This window comes from Lissotriton helveticus, chromosome 8 (assembly GCF_964261635.1).
Source record: "Lissotriton helveticus chromosome 8, aLisHel1.1, whole genome shotgun sequence".
NCBI classification, from domain to species: domain Eukaryota; kingdom Metazoa; phylum Chordata; class Amphibia; order Caudata; family Salamandridae; genus Lissotriton; species Lissotriton helveticus.
This window is the reverse complement of record NC_136069.1, coordinates 248307080-248325284: the sequence shown is the minus strand read 5'-3', so window position 1 is coordinate 248325284 and position 18205 is coordinate 248307080. Positions and strand designations below refer to the sequence as shown.

General features: G+C 45.0%; 1 protein-coding gene across 3 annotated transcripts in view; it reads left to right on the top strand.

Moving 5' to 3' along the window:
* TRPC6 (transient receptor potential cation channel subfamily C member 6) overlaps positions 1–18205 on the top strand; it is a 453173-nt gene that overhangs the window by 335111 nt on the left and 99857 nt on the right. Inside the window, exon 9 of one of the 3 annotated variants that reach the window (XM_078655967.1) lies at positions 9219–9247. The exons of the other annotated variants lie outside the window; for them this stretch is intronic. Coding sequence (XP_078512093.1) covers positions 9219–9247 — 29 coding nt within the window. The remainder of the gene's footprint in view (positions 1–9218; positions 9248–18205) is intronic. 3 annotated transcript variants of the gene reach the window in all.

The following is an 18205-nucleotide window of genomic DNA, read 5'->3' as shown; positions in this document are numbered from 1 at the left end:
ACTGAACAGTACAGGTTAATGTTCAGAGATACCCAGAAGACACAGACTCAGGACTGGTCTGAATTTGTTGAATGTGCCACTAAGGCTCTGGAGGGCTGGTTGCTGGGAAGTAAGGTTACAGACTATGAAGGATTGTACAATTTGCTTATGAGAGAACAGATTTTAAATAACTGTCAGAACCAGCAGTTGCATCAACATTTGGTTGACTCAGATCTAACCTCTCCCCAAGAATTGGGAAAGAGGGCAGACAAATGGGTTAGAACCAGAATTAAGCAAAAGAACCAGAACCAGAACCAGGGTGGTGACCAAAGGAAAACAGACCAGAAGGGTGGGGAGCAGAAAGCTAAAGACCAGAAGTCTTCAACAGGGCCCCAAACTAATACTGAGGGTGGGTCCCAAACTTCCAAGAAGAAGAAGAAAGAAGGTCAAAGAAAACCCTGGTGTAGCTTTTTCAAAAACACCACTCACTGGACAAGTGATTGTAAAAAGGGTGGAGCCCCCAACACTGCAGCCCCTAAGGCACCTGCACCCACTAGTACAGTTAGCAGTGTTGGTCCACAGACTAAGGGGGTAGTGGGTATCACCTTGGGAACTGAGGGAGATTCTGACCTAGTGAGAGTCCCCACACAGGCTGTTCTGATTTGTGATGGGGAGATTGATTTTTCCCCTACTGTCAGTCCCAATAATCTGGGCAAGTACAGACAGACACCTCTGATTAACAAGAAAGTGGCTCAAGCATACAGGGACACATGTGCCAGTGTCACTATGGTGACGCCTAGCTTTGTGGACCCTGGACAGTACCTACCAGGTGACAATTACCTGGTGACCAATGCCAGCAATGTCACTACTACACATAGTGTGGCAGTTGTGAACTTTTCCTGGGGAGGGGTAACTGACCTAAAAAGAGTTGTGGTTAGTGCTGATCTCCCAGTAGAATGTTTGTTGGGCAATGACCTGGAGAACTCTCTATGGTCAGAAGTTGAGTACAGGACTCATGCAGAGATGTTAGGGATATCATCACATGTCCTTGCTGTGACCAGGTCACAGGCCAAAAAGTGCCTCTCTGAACCGCAGGTCTTGGATCCTGGAACAATGGACCAAGCACCTCCCAAGACAAGGAACAGGAGGGTAAAGGCTGTGCCTTCCCAAATGCCTACAAGTGAGGATCAGCCTTCACAGGAAGATGATTCTGAGACCCCTGAAGGAACTGTCCCTATAGAGCTTGAACCTGATCAGGTTGAGTTTCTGGGGACAGGGGGACCTTCTAGGGCAGACTTGGGGCAGGCTAAGTTATCCTGTCCTTCTCTTGAACCCCTCAGACAGCAGGCTGCTGCTGAGGCTGCTGGGAATGCTCAAGGTACCCATAAGGTCTATTGGGATGATGGGCTCCTTTATTCAGAGGGTCGAGACCCCAAGCCTGGTGCCACCAGGAGGTTGATCATACCTCTGCAATTTAGGGGCTTCCTTCTTACCTTGGCACACGATATTCCCTTAGCAGGACACCTAGGCCAGAACAAAACATGGGACAGACTTGTCTGTCACTTTCACTGGCCTCACATGTCAGAAGATACAAAGGAGTTTTGTCGCTCCTGTGTAACCTGCCAAGCAAGTGGCAAAGCAGGTAGTACCACAAAGGCCCCCCTGATACCACTACCTGTGGTGGGGGTGCCCTTTGAAAGGGTAGGGATTGACATTGTTGGACCAATGGATCCCCCTACAGCATCTGGGCACAGATTCATACTGGTGGTGGTGGACCATGCCACCAGGTACCCAGAGGCAATTCCACTTAGGACCACAACAGCTCCTGTTGTGGCCAGGGCCTTACTTGGAGTGTTCTCCAGAGTGGGGTTTCCTAAGGAGGTAGTATCTGATAGAGGTGCAAACTTCATGTCAGGATACTTGACAGCAATGTGGAAGGAGTGTGGTGTCAACTATAAGTTCACCACTCCCTACCATCCACAGTGCAATGGGCTTGTTGAAAGATTCAACAAGACCCTAAAGGGCATGATCAAAGGATTACCTGAGAAGCTCAGGCGAAGATGGGATATCCTTCTGCCCTGCCTTTTGTTTGCTTACAGAGAGGTCCCACAAAAGGGGGTTGGCTTCAGCCCCTTTGAATTGTTGTTTGGGCACCCTGTAAGAGGACCCCTATGTCTGGTGAGGGAAGGATGGGAGTTACCTCTCAAAAAGCCCAAGCAAGACATAGTGGACTATGTACTTGGTCTCCGCTCCAGGATGGCTGAGTATATGGAGAAGGCATCCAAAAACCTTGAGGCTAGCCAGGAATTACAGAAAGCCTGGCATGACCAAAAGGCTGTCCTGACTGAGTACCAGCCTGGACAGAAGGTATGGGTGTTGGAGCCAGTCGCCCCAGCAGCACTCCAAGACAAATGGTCTGGACCCCATACCATCCTTGAGAAAAAGGGAGAGGTTACCTACTTGGTGGACCTTGGAACTCCCAGGAGCCCCCACAGGGTGCTCCATGTTAACAGGCTGAAAGCATATGTTGACAGGGCAGACATGGGCTTGCTCATGGCTACAGATGAGGGGCAGGAGGAAGAGAGTGACCCTCTCCCAGACCTGCTGACTCAGAACCCTGAGGATGGCTCAGTTGATGGTGGGGCCTTAGATGGCAGCCTCACTGAACATCAGCAACATGACTGTAGACAGGTTTTGCAGTCATTTCGACATATGTTCTCCCTGACACCCAGCCAGACTAACTGGTGTACCCATGTGGTGGACACTGGTGATAGTCTTCCTGTTAAGAACAAAATTTACAGGCAGCCTGACCATGTCAGAGACTGTATCAAGGCTGAGGTACAAAAGATGCTGGAATTAGGTGTCATTGAGCCTTCAGAGAGCCCCTGGGCTAGCCCAGTGGTTCTGGTCCCCAAACCTCACACCAAAGATGGGAAGAGAGAGATGAGGTTCTGTGTGGATTACAGAGGACTCAATGCTGTCACTAGGACAGATGCACACCCTATTCCAAGGGCAGATGAGCTCATAGACAAATTGGCTTCTGCCAAGTATTTGAGCACATTTGACTTGACAGCTGGCTACTGGCAAATCAGGTTAGCTGAGGAGTCTAAAGCCAAGACAGCATTTTCTACCCCCAGTGGGCATTATCAGTTTGTGGTAATGCCCTTTGGTTTGAAAAATGCACCTGCCACCTTCCAAAGGTTGGTGAATCAAGTCCTTACTGGGTTGGATGACTTTTGTGCAGCATATCTGGACGATATTGCTGTCTTTAGCTCCACCTGGGAGGATCACCTGGTCCACCTGAAGGAAGTGCTAGAGGCTCTGCAAAAGGCAGGCCTCACTATCAAGGCAACCAAGTGCCAGATAGGGCAGAGTAAGGTTGTGTACTTGGGCCACCTTGTGGGTGGAGGCCAAGTTCAACCCCTGGAGAGTAAGATTCAGACCATCAAGGACTGGACTCCTCCAACTACCCAGACTCAGGTCAGAGCTTTCTTGGGCCTGACTGGGTACTACAGGAAGTTTGTTAAGAACTGTGGGTCCATTGTGACTCCTCTTAATGATCTGACATCCAAGAAGATGCCCAAAAAGGTTCAGTGGACAGAATACTGTCAAAAGGCATTTGATGACCTGAAGAAGGCCATGTGCTCTGCACCTATCCTGAAGAGTCCTGACTACTCAAGAGAGTTTATTGTCCAAGCAGATGCTTCTGAGTTGGGAGTGGGAGCTGTGCTTTCACAACTTAATGAAGATGGTCAAGACCAGCCCATTGCTTTCATTAGCAGAAGGCTGACCCCCAGAGAGAAACGTTGGTCAGCCATTGAGAGGGAGGCCTTTGCTGTGGTGTGGGCCCTGAAGAAGTTGAGACCATACTTGTTTGGCACTCAATTCAAAATTCAGACCGACCATAAGCCCCTCTTATGGCTTAATCAGATGAAGGGTGAAAACCCCAAACTGCTCAGGTGGTCCATTTCCCTACAGGGGATGGACTTTACAGTGGAGCACCGCCCAGGGACTGACCATGGTAATGCAGATGGTCTCTCCAGGTACTTCCACTTAGAACATGAAGACACAACTGGTCAAGGTTAGTCTAATGTCCCTGCGTTTGGGGGGGGGGTTGTGTAGGAGAGTAGGGTCTGCTATCCTATGTTCACCCCAAATTTTTGCTTTTTGCTTCACTGGTTTATGACTTAATGCGGCTGTGGGCCTGCTAATCAGACCCACAGCCTGCTGTTCTCTCTCTAAATTGTTACCCATGTACTTTAGGTGCATAACGACATTGGAACTGGTTCACCTTATTGGCCCCTGTAACAGTGTACCCAGGTACCCAGGGCATAGGTGCTTCCAAGGCCTACCAGGGGCTGCAGCATGTATTGTGCCACCCCTGGCCTGGCCTCCACATTTGACACAACTGACTGATCACTCAGCTGGGGTAAGTCGGTGTAACCATCCCTTACTTAGGTGTAGTATGCCTATACCTAACCTAAAATGGACACATATGTTCCTATCAGCCACTCCTATGGAAGGCCTCATCAATCCTGGAGGCAGAGTGCTTGGAAATATGTGAGATGGTGCTCTGGCATGAGCTGAGCCTGTCTGCAGCTTTCGGAACCATGTCCTTTAGCTGTTTCATGATACTGCCATACCATATACTCTTAAGTGCATTATAATCCTCGCGGTTAAATGCTATCTTAGGTTTGGCTTTATCAAAACATGTCGAGTAAGGTGTCATACGAATTGGAATACTACCCCCTCGCCAGTTCTGGCGACGGGGTAGCATTCCACCCTTCTAGAGGGGCACAACATGTACCTAACCTGAACCCCGGTTAAAGTTAAACAGAGCCTTAGCATCGCAAAATGGATGCTGCCACCACAGACACAAGTCTGACCTCCTGCTGCTGGGAGTCCTTCCAGCGAGGGCAGCTTGGACAAAGGGTTTCCTGCCTTGGGAGGTGCTAGCACCACCCCAGACAGGATTTTGTGTATTGGGTAGGACAGGGCTGAATAGAATCAGACATGCCTGGGGCACACAAGGTGTCCCCGTGCATAGGCCAGTTCAAACCGGTGCTGGGGCTTTCCTGCCCCAGTCCTGGCGCGAAACTGGACAAAGGAAAGGGGGTGTAACCACTCCCCTTCCTGGTTCCACCCAGAGGAGGGACCTAGTAGGTGATCCGGCCCCCCAGATTCGAATAAGAGTGGGAGCTGTGTCCTGAGACTTCAGATCATCCTGAATCAACTTGAAATACAGAAGAAGACTGGACTTCGACATTCTGCTGCACAGAAGACGGAAGAGAATCTCCCTTGTGGCCAAGGAGTGACCACCCTGTGAACACAGGCACCAACCAGCAACTCGATGTCTGCTTTGCCGCCGCCTCCTACCGGAGCCCGAGCCCAGAGCCTGACAAGACCCAGACTCCCAGACTTCTCACCGCCCGATCCACAGTCCCTGCAGAGAAGGGACCCGTGGAGGCATCGAGAGACGTGGGACCGGACCTCTTGGAAGACCCCCGAAACGCTGACTGCGCAGCATCAGAGGCACCCTCGATGCTGTGCTTTGGGGTTTGAGAAGCCCTAACCTCGAGCAGCCCTTGCACCAAAGATCAGCCCCCCAGCATCTCCACGATCTGCGTGGAGCCCTTTTGCACCGTGCCACTCGATGCGCCATCCCGGCCACTTGCCACGTGGCTAGCGGCCATCTTGGCGATGAAACCTACAACCTTCACTGCAGGTCTGGTTGCTCCAGATTTGCCCTTGCTCCTGTAAAAGGGAGTACCCGCTCTGACCTTGCTGGTCCGAGTGACAAGCCTTTTTTGATTCCTGCGTGGCTTGCATTAGCCAAGGCCTGTTTGCTTCCATCCGGTTGCCGACACCGCCAACCGCGAGAAGCCTGCGTGGGACAGCTCGTGACCGACTCCTGGACGTCTTCGACCCCTCGTGTCCACGTGGCTGCAGAGAGAAGCTACACCTCGACGCCTGTTTGCACCCGACATCGCCTGGTTCCACTCTGGTTCCACGGTAGTCACTGGCTAGTGACTTTGAACATTGTCCCCTCTGCTTTCAGGTCTTCACCTCTTCAGATCCACCCTTGGATCCACCGGAACTCTTCACATCGAGCCGCCTGCAGCATCTTCAGCTCCAAGCACCATCGACCTGCGTGACGAAACCCGACACTACTTCGACCCTGTGCACCCGCTTCCTGTGGGTGAGGTAACTCAGCTCCGCCGGTGTTCCCACACTGGTACATACCTCTAGGGTCTGTGTCTAAAGTTTCATCCTTCTAGGTCCCTCGGAAGGTTCCCTTTTAACTAACTTTGTAACTTTTACGCACCATTGACATTGCATTGGTACTGTGTGCACTTTCCGCACTGCACCCGAGTCCCGCGGGCCTTTCCCGACTTCTTCACTGCTAGTCCCGATCAGCTCCAGCGATTCCCCAGGCCCTAGGCCTCTTCACTTTCCCCATAGTGGTTCTTATACCACTATTTTAGTATATGGTTAAGGTGGCCCCTAGGGCTCATCCATATTCGTGCAACTTTTGTGTATTTAAACTGTGTTTTGTTTTAACGCTTGTGCTTCTGTGCTCATAAAGAGTATAGGGTATCTTTTGAGAAATAAATCTATATATATTTTCAATATATATCTGTGTGGTGTCCTTTCACTTGGTATTCAAGGGATTGTGTATGGTAAAACAGCTTGCTTCACATGCCTTTACAGAGTTTAGCCTAAGACTGCTTAGTCCATGCTACCCCTAGGATAGCTTGTCTATAAGGTTGACTTTACAACCTGCACCATAAGGGTTGCTTGGCATGGTACAAGGTGATCACTAGAACTAGTGAGCAGCATATACCAGGCCAACTTCTCACAATCTAGCTACCTACTGTGAGAAAGAACTCCTTCCTCCCAATAACTTGTCCGTTGTCAATAAACTCACAGATCATTACAACTCCACGATGACCAAACTAAATGATGACCTAGCCCCACCAAAACTCAAAAGAATTCAGGACAAAGACAAAAACCTGTGGTTCAACGAAGCCCTTAACGAAGAAAGATGCAAACTGAGATTAACTTAACGGATAGGGAGACAACATCCCTCTTCCCTTCATCTCAAACTGCTGAGAAAATCTAGAAACTCCTATAAAAAATGTATTCTAAAATAAAAAAAAGACTTCTTTAAATGGGTACTTGACAAACCAACCGAAGAACTATTTGAAATGTTAAAACAACAATCACACAAACTGGCCAAAACTGCATTCCTGACTTTAAAATAGCAGCTAAGCAGTGAAGACTTTATTCCTTCTTCACAGCCAAAGCCAACTCACTACAGAATGAGCTTCTGACGGCCACAAACAACTCAGCTACACCAACAATTCCGAAGCTGATGATCTAATCTAACCTACTCTGCCATCACCCAAAAATAACATCCTATGGTCATCCTTCAAACTTCACGATTTTAATGATATTACCAAACCTTATCAAAGCGCGCTACTCAGATGATAGGCACCCTCTGTGAAGCGGCATTTTTATCGTTTTAAATTGAAATATACCTGCAAACTTAAGGCGAATTGCTTTTTAACTTGAACGCTGCTAGCTAGAAATTTTAACTGGTATCCAGTGTTACCTGCCACTTTAATTTGTGTCATTGCACTATTGGGACTCACTTTTTCCCGCTTTCGGGATTCCTCCTTCCACCTCCCCGGTCCACCGCGAGCTTGCTCGATTGTTCTGGAGGGAGGGTCTTGCTTTCCCTGACTTCTCTACCTTTTCCTCACTTCCGGTGGGTTGCGAGAGAACGGTCTAGTATTTGCTGTCTCTCCCCCATATAACCGGATGTGCTGGCCATCGCGCAGCGGAGGCGCGCAGTGGGCGTGCCGGCGGCATGCCAAAGGCGAGCCCATCTGGGCCCGTCCACGGCTGTCCGGGGCTAGGGGCCCGCGACTATGCCCGTGTACAAATTTACTCTACAGGTCAACTAGAATACCTCTAAGGTGACTACAAGATAGATAATACCCTCAGGCGCACCTTGGAGCAACACAAACTATTGGCTGCTGGTCCTTCACAGACCCATACAGGTCAATCCTTGTCTCAAACCACTGAGCCGGCCCACCCCCACACTTATGTTAAAACTGGTATTAAATCACCCTCCGCCATGCACAAGAGTAGCGAATTGTTAATTTATTACCTTAACACTCGCTCCCTGTGTAAACACCAGTTAGAGCTATTCTCCTTACTGGACATAAACAGACCAGACATTTTATTTTTGACAGAAACGTGGTTGACCCCTGAATCCATTCCGGATATCTTAGTGGCCATCCCTGATCCTTATTACATCCTGCAGGTGGATACAGACACGGGCAAAATGGGAGGGGGGGTCGCGGCAATCATCAATAAAAAGTATCAGTTCACCTAACTGAGTACCACTCAAGTTCCGCACACAGAAATTCTAACAATAAAACTGGAATCATACCAGTTTTCTTTAGTATGCATGGTCGTGTACCGCCCACCCCAATCCATGCCCTCATTTCCCCAAGTATTTGGGGATCTGACTGCGCTACTTGTGATTAACCACACTAGGGTCTTGATAGTCAGCGATTTCAATTATTGGCCGGAGGACAGCAAGGAAGACTCTACATCTCGGGAATTTACGGAAACTCTGGCCAGCCTAAACTGCACTCAGCACATACATACAGCCACGCGTAACAAGGGACACATCTTAGATCAAGTGTGGACTCAGAACCTAGTTATCTCACGCATAACAATCCTTCCCTGCGTGTGGTCCGACCACTATTTGATCACATTTACGATTTCGGGTGCCACCGCAGTTGTCACTTCCAAGCCTGGCAGTATGAAAGCCAGGAACTGGAATCAAGCAAACATTAAGAAATTTCATACTATATTAGCCAACACAGCGCCCCAGACTCAAGATTGCTCAACCTCCAGCCAATCTATAAACCTCACCTTATGGCTTAGAGAATGCATGCAATATAGTCGCCCCCTAAAAAATATCAAATCACGGAGACCTCATGATGCCCAAAAGTGGTTTTCCCCAGAGCTGAAAGAAACCAAATTAAAACTCCGACAAGCCGAACGGAAATGGAGAAGACACTACAATGCTGCTCTTAAACTAACGTACCTACTTCTCCTTAGAGAATATAAATCTTCTATTCTCTCATGCAAAACTGAGTACATCTACGTAAAAATAACGAACTCAGCAAATAAATCAAAAGAGATCTTCTCAATTGTAGAGGAACTCACAGGATCGGCTAGAGTGTTTGCACAGCCTGAGCAATCTCAGCAGCTCTGTGACTCATTAAATCACAATTTATTTGAAAAAATGACTGCAATAAAAGCGAGCATCCCTCAACCCAATTTTCCCATTACACTCTTTTCGACCTGCCAAACCCTGTGGCTCTCAATCAATTTTCTCCTATCACCTTGGACTCCTTTTCTGAACTAATGATCAAAGTCAAGTCAGGCTCTCCCCTCGACAGCGGTCCCCCCACATTTTGCGTGAAGCTTTCACAGCCTGCCAGGAACCCCCTATTTCCCTTCTCAACTCTTCACTTAGCAGTGGCTCGGTCCCAAAGTCCTTTAAAGTTGCAGAAATTCTTGCTATTCTGAATAAACCTGGCGCAAACCCTCAGGTAATTAGTAATTACCGTCCAATTTCCCTCCTACCATATCTTAGCAAGATCTTGGAGTCTCATGTAGCAGGATGCCTGAGCTCCTTTGTTGAAGCATCCTCTCACCCAGACACCAACCAGGCCGGCTTTCGACCTGCTCATTCGACCGAAACGGTCATTCTGTCGGTCATGGATGAACTTCGTAAAGGAGCAGATCAAAATATCGCTTAGGCTCTAATTCTTCTTGACCTGTCGGCCGCATTTGACACGGTCGACCATAACACCCTGGTCGACCGTGTCCGCAGTACTGGTGTTGAGGGCCGAGCACTGAACTGGCTTCAGTCGTTCTTGTCAGACAGGTTTCAATCCGTCTGTCTGGGCCATTACTGCTCGATGAAAGGCAGACTCCCCTGTGGAGTTCCACAGGGTTCCTCCTTATCCCCCCTCCTTTTCAATCTTTACATGCAACCTCTGATCACTGCTCTGAGGGAGATGAATGTTTTGGTGTTTAATTATGCAGACGATCTGCAATTAATCTTCAACCTTCATCCCACCAGTTCATCAGAAACCAACTTGTGTGATACTATGACCTACATCAGCAACTGGATGAACTTGAACCAGCTCAAATTAAACCCAAAGAAAACTGAGTTGATCCTGACAGGCGGCAACACCAACCCCTGGAACTCCAACTTTTGGCCCACCTCCCTGGGATCTCCGCCTGTTCCTGCAGCAACGGCGAAGAGATTGCGGATAACGATAAGTAAGGACTTATCTATGTATCCACAAATCAACTCAGTGGTTTCTGTTTGCTTCTTTATGTTAAGGAAAATAAATAAGATAAAAAGATTTCTCTCAAAGGAAGCATCCATCTTGGTGGTCCAGGCGTTAATCATTTCCAGACTTGATTACGCAAACTCACTTTACGCCGGTATCCCAGCCTACCAAGTGCAACGCCTGCAATTGATACAGAATCACGCGGCTAGGCTTATTTTTCTACTTTCCACCAGCCATCATGTCAAACCCCTGCTGCAACAACTCAATTGGCTCCCTGTGAGCCAACGCAGTGCATTCAAATTAGGCTGCATCGTACACAAAGCACTGCAGGACACCGGTCCGGAGTTCATATCTAATAAGATCAGGAGATATAATCCCTCCCACATCCTCCAGTCATCCGGCCAACATCTTTTGAGCATTCCAAGATTCAAACAATACAAACATGGCGGGCTGCGATTCTCAACGTTGGCTCCCCAATTTTGGAACTCTCTCCCTCTTTTTATACAACTCATCGATAATCATCTTCAATTCAGGAAACAGCTTAAAACTTGGCTATTCTCGTCTGCCTATTCCAACTAACTCACCCCTTCCTGTAGCGCTCTGCCCCTCAAGTGCCAAGAAACCTACCCGGTGTACGTTGCGCTATATAAACAATTTTAACATAACAAAACCATATCGACTATCAAACCCATAACCACTTCAATGACCCTCTCCCATCTAAATGCCTATCTCCTATCTACAGGAAAACAAAAGGAGAGGTAGGGAGAGTCTGGAAACACTCGTAGTCCCCGGTTATATTTGTTTAAATAAAGCAAGAGTGTCCAAGGATACAACTAGGATACAAATGGAGCAGGAAAAAAGGAAAAGGCCCCTCTTGGGTCACTATAGAAAGCCCTCCCTCACCAACCAGGTTGGTGACATGCTTCATCATCGGGCTCCACTGAAGAGGCCAAGTGCCTCTCCAGTGTGCTACAACGCCAGGATTACTGCGGAGCGGGTTTTTGTGAAGATAGACGTGTAGTGAGTAATTAGGAGGTGGTAGTGATGGTTAAAAAATGTCTACAGTGTTTAAAAAAAAAAAGTTTATTACTTGATCACTGGGACATACTTAAAATCATGTAGGAAAAAGGTCCAAATAAATTGTTTGGTTATTTCCAGTAAGTTAAGAATTAGTCAACATGTTTCTGCCTTGAAACGGTGTAAATTTACCAGGCATTCATCAGGACAAAGGTGTACTAAACCCTGGCGGTATGAGCACCCTAAGGCCCACCCTAACCTCACAGTGAGTGAAAAAATGCACTTTGATGGTGAATCAGAAACACACCATGGATCTCGGGAGGTGGGTGGTGGCGTAATTGGCACACCGCCCTCAAAGCCAGGCACCATCAAAGTGCATTTTTTCACTCACTGTGAGGTCTCTTATTTGGAAGAACCTCAGGAGGAGCTCACTACTTCTCCTTGCACTTTTTACACGCGATGTTTACTTTCACGTCCCTAGGTTAGGGTGGGCCTTAGGGTGCTCATACCGCCAGGGTTTAGTACATCTTTGTCCTGATGAATGCCTGGTAAATTTACACCGTTTCAAGGCAGAAACAGGTTGACTGATTCTTAACTTACTGGAAATAACCAAACAATTTATTTGGACCTTTTTCCTACATGATTTTAAGTATGTCCCAGTGATCAAGTAATAAACTTTTTTTTGAAACACTGTAGACATTTTTTGACCATCACTACCACCTCCTAATTACTCACTACACGTCTATCTTCACAAAAACCCGCTCCGCAGCAATCCTGGCATTGTAGCACACTGGAGAGGCACTTGGCCTCTTCAGTGGAGCCCGATAATGAAGCATGTCACCAACCAGGTTGGTAAGTGAGGGTTTTCTATAGTGACCCAAGAGGGGCCTTTTCCGTTTTTCCTGCTCCATTTGTATCCTAGTTGTATCCTTGGACACTCTTGCGTTATCTCCTATCTACCACATCATCACCCCACTCCGGACCAAAATCATCAATGCATCGCTCTCGCAAGGCTCCATCCCGTATTTCCTAAAAACTGGTCAAGTCACCCCAATCTTAAAAAAGCCTTCTGAAAACCCCTCCGACTCCAATAACTTCTGACCAATGACCAACATTCCCATGCAAACCAAGGTTTTTTAAAAATGTGTTCAACAACAATTAAACCAACACATCACAAATTTGACCTTACTAGCCAATCAGGATTCAGACCTGGGCACAGCCCCAAAACGGCAATTCTACATATTATATTGTAGACAATACCCTACTCTCTCTCGACCAGAATGAAACTTGTCTGCTAGTGCTAGTGCTGCTCGACCTCTTGTCCGCCTTCGATAATGTTATCCACGGCAATATACTGGAGAGGCTAGAAAAAATGATGGGGCTATCGGGCACAGTTCTTCAATGGTTAAAATGCTTCTTGGAAAACAGGATGCAAAAGTTTATGGTGAACAAAACTCTATCTCCTCCTTCTCCTAATTTATTAGGAGTACCACAAGGCTCTACTTTATCCCCTGAGCTATTCAACCTCTATGAAAAACCCCTAACTGATTTATTACAGCAGGCAAATATCCCCTTCTATATGTGCACAGATGATACAAAGTTGTACATCCCTTGAAGAGATAAAGTTAATGAATCAAGCTATTGAAAAGACCATCCACTGGCCAACCACCAACTACCTTAAGCTAAACTCGCAAAATACTGAGGAGCATATTAGCAAGGGGATTGGTGTCACTACATCGCGGTTTTTTACAACGCATTCCGTTACATCGGAATTTTTACAACGCAGGATCCATTACATCGGATGCCATTACAACGCATGGCATTACATAGCAGATGCTATTACAACGCATGGCATTACATCGTAAGTATAGGTAAGTATAAAAAATGTAATTAAGTTAATTTAATTAATTTAATTTAATTAATTGAATTAAAATACATTTTAAAATAGTAATTAAATTTATTTAATAAATGTAAATCTATTTATTTAAATTAATTTTAATAAAAATTGTAATTAATTTTATTTAATTAATATAATGAAATTAATTTAATTTAAATATTTTTTAATTGTAATTAAATTAAATTAATTAAAATAGTTTATTTAATTTAATTATTTTAATTAAGAAATGTAATTAATATAATATAATTAATTTAATTTAACCTAAAAACACCCCTGTACCCCAAAACCCAAACCCTGCCCTGAAACCTAAAAACACCCCTGTACCCCAAAACCCAAACCCTGCCCTGAAACCTAAAAACACCCCTGTACCCCAAAACCCAAACCCTACCCTGAAACCAAAAAACACCCCTGTACCCCAAAACCCAAACCCTACCCTGAAACCTAAAAACACCCCTGTACCCCAACACCCAAACCCTACCCTGAAACCTAAAAACACCCCTGTACCCCAACACCCAAACCCTGCCCTGAAACCTAAAAACACCCCTGTACCCCAAAACCCAAACCCTGCCCTGAAACCTAAAAACACCCCTGTACCCCAAAACCCAAACCCTGCCCTGAAACCTAAAAACACCCCTGTACCCCAAAACCCAAACCCTACCCTGAAACCTAAAAACACCCCTGTACCCCAAAACCCAAACCCTACCCTGAAACCTAAAAACACCCCTGTACCCCAAAACCCAAACCCTACCCTGAAACCTAAAAACACCCCTGTACCCCAAAACCCAAACCCTGCCCTGAAACCTAAAAACACCCCTGTACCCCAAAACCCAAACCCTACCCTGAAACCTAAAAACACCCCTGTACCCCAAAACCCAAACCCTACCCTGAAACCTAAAAACACCCCTGTACACCTGTACTTATTTTAAAAATTACTTTAATTAATATAATAAATAATAAATTAATAATATTAAAAAACATAAATAAATATATTTAATTATAATTAATATTAATAAAATTAAAAAAAATTAAATACTTACCTATACTTACGATGTAATGCCATGCGTTGTAATAGCATCTGCTATGTAATGCCATGCGTTGTAATGGCATCCGATGTAATGGATCCTGCGTTGTAAAAGTTCAGTTGTAAAAGACTCCCGTTGTAAAAGTTGCGATGTAACGGTGCATCACCTAGCAAGGGCGTGCAATAAATATCGCGATTTGCGCTTAGCGCATAATATTTTATTGCTGTTTATCACTAGATCTTATCGCGGAGATAGCGCGTTATTAGCAACGTTTTTCTCTAATGCGATAAAAGATCCAGCGATAGCGGCAAAATCCACCAAAAACACAAGTAAAACAGCGATAAAACTTTTATCGCTAACGTAAATCTTGCTAATAGGCAGGGGAGGATTCAGTCTTAGAATCCACCTCCCATTGAGAATAATGGCTAAGTCAGGATTTTAGCAGGTGCAAAAATACCTGGATAACCCCGGTTAGCTGTTTCCGTAGTCTTTTAGTCGGGTACGCCTACTTTGCATGTCATTAGCGATAATTATCGCTGACATGCAAAGCGGCCCCCAAAATGGTCGCTTTCGCCAGAAAGCTGTTGCTAACAGCTGTTAGCGACAGCTTGCTGATAGGGCAATACAAATATTGCTGCTTTAGCAGGTAAAGCACAAGTGCAGGTAAAGCGCAAGTGCAGGTAAAGCGGTGATATTGCCCTTGCTATATGCCCCAAAATTCTTTCTAATTTCCCCCCAAAAAAACTGTTCTGTGATAAAGGATTGGATCAAGATGATCACTGCTCTAAACTATACCCCGATCCTAGTGGATTCCACCCAATCACTTGAAATCACACTGGACAAGAACCTAACTATGTAAACACACATCAACATGCTAGCTAAAAATGCCCACTTTTACTTCAGCTAGCTCAGAAAAATGAAAGCATTCATCGAGAATCTGGACCTCAAAACTGCAGGACAGGCATCAGTCATCTCGAGGCTGGAATACAGATTTACAACATTATCGGGTCTTCGCAAGAACTCAATAGCTCCTTTAAAAGCTTGCCTACACACAGCTGCAAGACTCTTAACAGGTTCTAGAAAATGTGATCACATCTCATCACACCTGAAGGAACTCAAATGGCTGCCCTACGAAGCGAGAATACATCTAAAGACGGCCTGCATCACACATGAAGCCCTACACTACAAAAAACCCCAATACCATGCATAGACACTTAGGATATCAGGAGGAAACAGACTCACTAGGAGCTCCGACAATCTGCTCCTAAAACGTTCATGCTTCAGCAAGAAAAAACATATGAAAGATCATTCTCCAGAGCTGCACTGAGAATCTGAACTCTCTCTCCCAAAGAATCAGAAGACTCTCTTCAATGACAATTTTCAAAATGGAAGCTAAAACCTTTCTGATGAACAAATTTCTCCATTAAAATCCTCAGCATTCCTCACCCACCTTGGCTCATTAATCTTCAACAGATATCTTTTCGACTTTCCCCTCTCTTAGAGTGACTCTCCCCACTTCTTCGATCACTAAATCTGTTTCCTGAGGAAGTTCTACCTTCAATTACATCCCTGCTTACATCTTACCTATTCCCCTATTCCAAACTCATCTCTATGATACCTTGTGAGAACTGCCTTGCCAAATATGATTTGTTTGTACTTAAACTTGTCCTAATGCACCGAACTTAAATACCTATGTCTACTTAGCATGTTTTTTTATCAATTTTTCATATATGCCTAATCTCTATCTATTAGGACCCTACTAAACCGTCTTGATTTTGTTTACTCATTACTGTGAAGCGCTCTGATAACCTATTTTGGGTCTTGTTCGTGCAATACAAAACTCCACAAATTAAATTAAATAAAAATATATTGTGGATTATAAATATTGTGTGAAAAATATTGAGCACAAAAATATTGTTTTCCTATACTTAAAATATAAATATTGAGAAAAATATTCTTGTGCACTAATATTGAAGACAAAAATATTGTTTTTTAACATATATATATATATGTGGAAGTTATTTGGTATATATATATATATATATATATATATATATATATATATATATATATATATATATATATATATATATATATATATGTATATTCCACACGAAAGAAAGTATCGCGGCACACTTCTTGGGTTTCAAGCAGTTGTTTATTTTCAGAACGTGACAAAAGCTCGGAGCTTTTGTCAGGTTCTGAAAATAAACAACTGCTTGAAACCTCAGGGTTCACACCAACCATGAATACAAAACATACCTTTCCCACCTTTCCATTTAGGAAATTCCTCACTGCTCAGGCCCCCCAAGGACAGTCTGTGAGGCCCGTCCACCAGGGATCGTGGGTAAGGTTTTCTTGAAAGTGTATCACCTCGGTGACCCCGTTATTACTCTTCCCAGCGAAGTGCACATGGCTCTGTTCCCTCTGATTTCATTTCACGATTACACTACCCCTAAGCTAGAATACACGAATGAGTGACATAGCATGGAGTGTAAAAACTGTTGTATATCGAACTAATGTATTCGTTTCATTGTTCAACTATTGTACACACCCCCTTCCCTAATCACTCTCTCTCTCTCTACTCCACGTCACCACTATGTGTATGTATACACCTTGAACCATATTGACTTTTTACAGTATGATTCCACATGCAAAGTTCCCACTTAATGTACCCAGGACTGATTGTGTCCAATTTTCTTCCAACTCCTAGGGCGGGAACTCACGCAGGATTTCTTCCTGCCCTGACATACAGGTTGTATACGAGATTTCTTTCAATTTGGTCTGAAATTTCACGCTAGTCGATGAGCATCCATAGGTCCTGAAAAATTGCCTTTACGGCAAGAAACATGTTGACCGCACCATAGGCGAGGGTCGAACGAGGCCAATGTACCTTACTCCTTGTGCTTCGGTACCCCTCCCTTTACCAATTTTAACTAGGCAGTGAGCCATATCATTAAAGTTTTCCTAATGGACTCTACTGACCTATTTTGATCCTACATTCACGCTCACTACTGCACTTCTTAGGTCCCTCACACGCATGCATCCATTGGCCAGGAATAAAAGAACTCCGCTAAAAGAGTAGCACTTCGTGCTACCCGGCAGGCATTGCGCCGCCAGCCTGTCGCTGGAGCAGGAGGCCAATGATGACACAATACAATAATTAGGTAGGATGACAACAGTCGTCCAGCCTTCTAATTGTGTGAGGCATCCTCAATTCCGTTAAGGGTTTACCTTATTCCCTGCTGCACGTTTCAATCCTTTCTAGAGAGAGAACCCACACACATCCCCTTATTTAATTTACTCCAACCCCCGTGGGGAACTCTGTACACGCTCTTGATACCCACTAATATTGAAGACAAAAATATTGTTTTTTAACATATATATATATATATATATGTGGAAGTTATTTGGTATATATATATATTCACTGAAAAAACCATAGGTTATACACCATATATAGTTAGGAATTAGCATTTAAAAAACCTTATTTTACTCACACAAAACCATTGAAATTCCATATATAGTTAGTTGCACTAACTATATATCGCGCACCCGCAATCCACTGCTGATCATGTCACATATTACATCATTCATGACATGGTCAGTGACATCACTGATGACATCACTGATGACATCTCAAATGACATCATTGATGAGATCACTGATGACATCATCCAGTGACTGTGTGTTTCTGTAAAGTTTAAATATGTTTTACATATTGAAGAATGAGTAGATGTATAAGTGTCTGGATGAAGGATTTAGTAGGTGCATGACTGAATGTATGAGTGAGTGATTAAATGTGTCTCACTGAGTGCATGGGTTAGTGACTAAACTGTCTTAATTTGTGCATCATTATGTCTGTTGTTCTGTAAACTGCTGCATGTGTTGATCAGTAG